This window comes from Chiloscyllium plagiosum, unplaced genomic scaffold (assembly GCF_004010195.1).
Source record: "Chiloscyllium plagiosum isolate BGI_BamShark_2017 unplaced genomic scaffold, ASM401019v2 scaf_2591, whole genome shotgun sequence".
Lineage (NCBI taxonomy): Eukaryota > Metazoa > Chordata > Chondrichthyes > Orectolobiformes > Hemiscylliidae > Chiloscyllium > Chiloscyllium plagiosum.
Window position 1 is genome coordinate 1 of NW_025197470.1, and position 5,140 is coordinate 5,140.

General features: G+C 39.4%; 1 protein-coding gene across 1 annotated transcript; it reads right to left on the bottom strand.

The window, feature by feature from the left end:
* Nucleotides 1-88: 88 nt before the first annotated feature.
* LOC122545937 (centrosomal AT-AC splicing factor-like) lies at nt 89-3,490 on the bottom strand (the record flags this gene model as incomplete). Its single annotated transcript, XM_043684801.1, has 4 exons — nt 89-406; nt 1,889-1,955; nt 2,979-3,077; nt 3,291-3,490. Coding segments are annotated over 4 exons (531 nt in total), but the record flags the coding sequence as incomplete, so codon positions are not given.
* Nucleotides 3,491-5,140: the final 1,650 nt, after the last annotated feature.

Here is a 5,140-nt window from a genome sequence, read left to right on the forward strand (position 1 = left end):
TAACCTGGTGTTGTGTGATTTTTAACATCATTAGATTGTTAACTCATGATTTTTATTGAACTCAAATTCCACTATCTGCCATGCCAAGGTTTCAACCTGGGTCAGAACATTACCTGAGTATCTGGGATTAACAGTCCATCAATAATACCACTAGACCATCGCCCTCCTTTCAGGAATCAAAAATTTGAGGCTCTCTTATGACTTAGCCATGCATAGCCTTAAACAAACTGTCAAGAAAGCATCACTTAAAATGTTCAGGATTGTTATGTAATATACAGATCAGTACGTGTAAAATACAACAGTTGCCATGGATACTGTTCAGGCTCATCCAGGTAAAACCAACCTCAAAGGCAGCCTGCACTACTTCTTGTCTTCTCTGTTCCACTTCTCGAATATATTCTGCTTCCTGTTAGAGAATCCAAATAAATTAAGAATAATCAATCATTATTGGAGTGAAGTAATTAAGGTACACAACTGAATCAGGAAAGAAAAACAAGCCTGCCTTTGCAGACTCTATATATTATTCATAACAAGTATACTAGTGGATTGTATTAAATACTGCTACAGTATTTGAATGCCACTACAAGCACTGAAGAAAATGGGAACATTGAAATTCTACAAACGTTAATGTATCAATATGATTTTGATGGATCTTAATTATCAGAGACATCAATTTTTAATGAATCAACAAAGATGGTGCTTGAAAAAGCCTAGAAGGGCATGGGTTTCCTGATCAGCATTATTCTCATATGAACCAATGTTAATAAATACAGAGAACGTTTTTACAACGTTAATTCATAATGGTCACTGTGGTTTTATTTGAGTAATACTTTTTCTTCATAAAATTATACATCATCTATAATTTTGACAATAAAAAAATGCTAAATTCAACAAGTTTACAGTATGAGAGAAACTGAGGACTGCAGATGCTGGAGAGTCAGAGTTGAAAAGTGTGGAACGGAAAAGCACAGCAGGTCACAGCATCCGAGGAGCAGGAGAGTCGATGTTTCAGGCATAAGCCCTTCATCAGGAATGTGGATCATTCCAATTGTTTAAATAGTTGAGAGTCAGAGTTGAAAAGTGTGGAACGGAAAAGCACAGCAGGTCAGGCAGCATCCGAGGAGCAGGAGAGTCGATGTTTCAGGCATAAGCCCTTCATCAGGAATGTGGATCATTCCAATTGTTTAAATAGTTGAGAAAGGCTTTGTTAGAGCTATTACAACAAGCAAACTCCTTTTATTAATAATCTGAAATTTTATTCTATCCAGATTCTCTCCTATTTTGTCTCTCCCCATCCATGCATCTCCTATGGCAGACATCAACCTATTTAGTCTTGTAGATGTTGCATTGACATGCCCAATAAAGTTACTGCCAATCTTGCCATTCCTCATTTTGGGGAAACCTTAGGATTCTGCTTGAGAATCCTTGCTACACTATTGTACAAGATGAGAAATATTATAAAGAGACATGTAGCACCCTTCACAACCCCAGGATCATCTAAAGTACTTTTCAGTTAATGAAGCAATTCTGAAGTGTCATCAGAGTATGAAGTGGCGCAATAAATTTGAAAGCTTCCACAGAACAAGGTAATAAAGGAAGATTTGTCCTTTTCTTTGAAAGAGTACCATGGGACCTTTTACATCCAATCAAGGTTTTACTTTTGGGTGGTTGCTTTGTTTAACACCTTATCTCAAAACCAACACCTTTGACCGAGTAGCAGACTTATACTCCTGCACTATGAACACATTCTACCCAGACACTCAAGTCTTTCGATCAGATTTGAACATTCAATCTATTGACCCAAAGGCAAGAATGCTACACAGGGCTAAATCTTAATAATAATACTACATAGAATGTCAACAAGTTAAACAGCTTTTACCTAACATACCTGTTTAATATATTCATCTTCCTTCTCTTCATAGCCTTCCACTGCCTTTGCAACAGCTGTTTTGAACCTTAACAAAACAAACAGAATTCTGAAAACCTGGGGAAAAATACACTTGGTGTATGTTTCTTTCATAATCGGTGAGCAAGTCCCCAGTTAGAATCCCAGGTTGGCAGTTTGCTCTTTAACTGCTGTAAAAAGTTTGGTGCAATCAGTGTCTCTGATACATAGTCAACACCACCATATGGGGGCAAAAAACATAGGAAACAGTTGCCAACTCAAGCAGCAAGCGTGAATTTGCTGCAGCAGTTCAAAAGAGTTGGAAGACCTTCTGCTGTACATAAGTTATCCTGGCAGTTATGTAGTTAACTTAGTGCTACAATGCAAGCCTGGAATCATATTACAGGGCTCCAGTAACAGATGATGTAGTGCATTGTGATAAGCTAGTTAAATCACTGATAGATGAGCTAATGCTGAAGACAATGGTGTTGTAATGATAGGTTAAGTGTAATGTAGGGAACCAATGCCACAGACGACGATTACTTTAGAAAGTCAAAGCAAGCCAGCATGATTGGTTATGCTAATGTTATCCAATAAGCGTGGGAACAACAACTGTATAACAACTGCAGAAGGAGAGATTGTGGGCAGTCAGGGAAGACATTTTGCTGGCTGCCACAGCTTTGATTTTGCAAAATTAAAGTTTAACTTCGTGAAGAATTTTCTGTGACTCCTGGTAATTTTTTTTTAATAGAACTTGAAGTGATTCTTCCACAACAGCCTGATGCCAATACTACTGCCTATACAGTTGGTTTACGTCCATTGATAATCTTGTGAAATTTGTTTGATCAGAGTTAGGAAGTGGAATTTCCTGGGATTCCTTCAAATTAATTTTCTTCCCAAATAAAAATCCCTTTCTATCCGTCATCCAGGGGATTACATGGAGATGTGTCGTGAACATTAAAGACCATGATGCTTGGCTGTGGTATGTTTGTTAGACTAGTTGGTCACTCCCTGCCTGTCGCTTTCATATCTGTTTATCATCATTGTGAAACAGTGTGCTGAACGTGTGACTTGCGTGAAATTCACCACTTACTTCTCATAAGCCTCATCAGACAGAATAAACTTGTCTTTCAACTTGACGTCTGCTTTGTTTTCCCACCAAAATTTGTTGGTTTGCTTCAAGTGTTCTGAGCTATAAAAAGAAAAGTCAAAAAGTTAGTGTTTGAACAACTAACATATCAGTTGAGCAACTAGTGCTTTTGACTTTATTGCAAATCATGACTTTTGCAGCATTATCATTCCATGTTTATCAGTAGTGACCACTGGAATATTTCAATACTGCAGGAAATTCTTTATTCTATAATGGGATAGACGAGGTAAGAGGGATTTTCCTCTGATGCAGTACCTTACAAAGTGCTCCAGAAGCCCACCATACAGCACAGCAAGGCTCCCATTTGTGATGTGTTTCTTCACCTCCCTCTTGCAGCAGTAGCACCAGAAGTTCTGATCATGCTCAGTGAAGTCATATTTCTCCACTTGCACTGCTTTGAGAGACCGCTGGGCATCTTCAACCTGTGGGTTAACAGCAGCCACCTTTAGAGGAACCTTCAATTATTGGTGAGATGCATTATGTTATGCTCATGGAATACAGGGAGAACAAGCCATTTGGATACAGAACTGGCTCAAAGGTAGAAGACAGAGGGTGGTGGTGGAGGGTTGTTTTTAGACTGGAGGCCTGTGACCAGTAAAGTGCCACAAGAATCGGTGTTGGGTCCACTACTTTTTATCATTTATATAAATGATTTGGATGTGAGCATAAGAGATATAGTTAGTAAATTTGCAGATGACACCAAAATTGGAGATGTAGTGGACAGCGAAGAAGGTCACCTCAGATTATAACAGGATCTTGATCAGCTGGGTCAATGGGCTGAGAAGTGGCAGATGGAGTTTAATTCAGATAAATGTGAGGTGCTGCATTTTGGGAAAGCAAATCTTGGCAGCACTTATGCACTTAATGGTAAGGTCCTAGGAAATGTTGCTGAACAGAGACCTTGGAGTGCAATTTCATATATCCTTGAAAGTGGAGTCACAGATAGATAGGATAGGGAAGGCGGTGTTTAGTATTCTTTCCTTTATTGGTCAGAGTATTGAGTACAGGGGTTGGGAGGTCATGGTGCGGCTGTACAGGACATTGGTTAGGCCACTGTTGGAATATTGCGTGCAATTCTGGTCTCCTTCCTATCGAAAAGATGTTGTGAAACTTGAAAGGGTTCAGAAAAGATTTACAAGGATGTTGCCAGGGTTGGAGGATTTGAGCTATAGGGAGAGGTTGAACAGGCTAGCGCTATTTTCCCTGGAGTGTCGGAGGCTGAGGGGTGACTTTATAGAGGTTTATAAAATCATGAGCGGGCATGGATAGGATAAATACACAAAGTCTATTTGAGGTGGGGGAGTCCAGAACTCAAAGGGCATATGTTTAGGGTGAGAGGGGAAAGATATAAAAGAGACTTAAGGGGCAACTTTTTCATGCAGAGGATGGCACGTGTATGGAATGAGCTGCCAGAGGAAATGGTGGAGGCTCGTACAGTTGCAACATTTAAAAGGCATCTGGATGGGCATATGAATGGGAAGGGTTTGGAGGGATATGGGCTGGGTGCTGGCAGGTGGGACTAGATTGGGTTTGGGATATCAGTCAGCATGGACGAGTTGGACCGAAGGGTCTGTTTCCATGCTGTATATCTCTATGACAATGACTCTATGCTCACTGGATTCATTTTTACAAAAGCAATAAAGACAGAATCTTCTAAAAGTCAGGTAAATATCCTACTGCCAGCTTAACTCAATTACAACTGAGTTTGTTGAAAATTTGCAAGACTAACACCTTTCCCTTTATCTCCCCAAGCATTCCCAATAATCAGCTCTAAGTATGTTAAAATTGTTTTCACCTGGAGAAAGATTGCAAATGAGTATAGAAGAGTAAAGGGCAATCCAAGAGTAAGGGGTAATCCAATCAAAAGGCTTAAGATGATTTGCTTGGGTTGATATACAGAAACCATTTCCCTTTCATATGGAGTCAAAACAATGACGTAACCTTATAGTTCTAGACAGGCAATTCAGGAGTGCTACTAGGAACCACTGCTTCACACGCAAAGTTCTGAAAATCTGGAATTCTCTCATAAAAACTGTTGACATTGGGGGAACAGGGGTATCAATTAAAACGTTAAATTAGAAATTGATAGATTTTTGGTTAGGCAA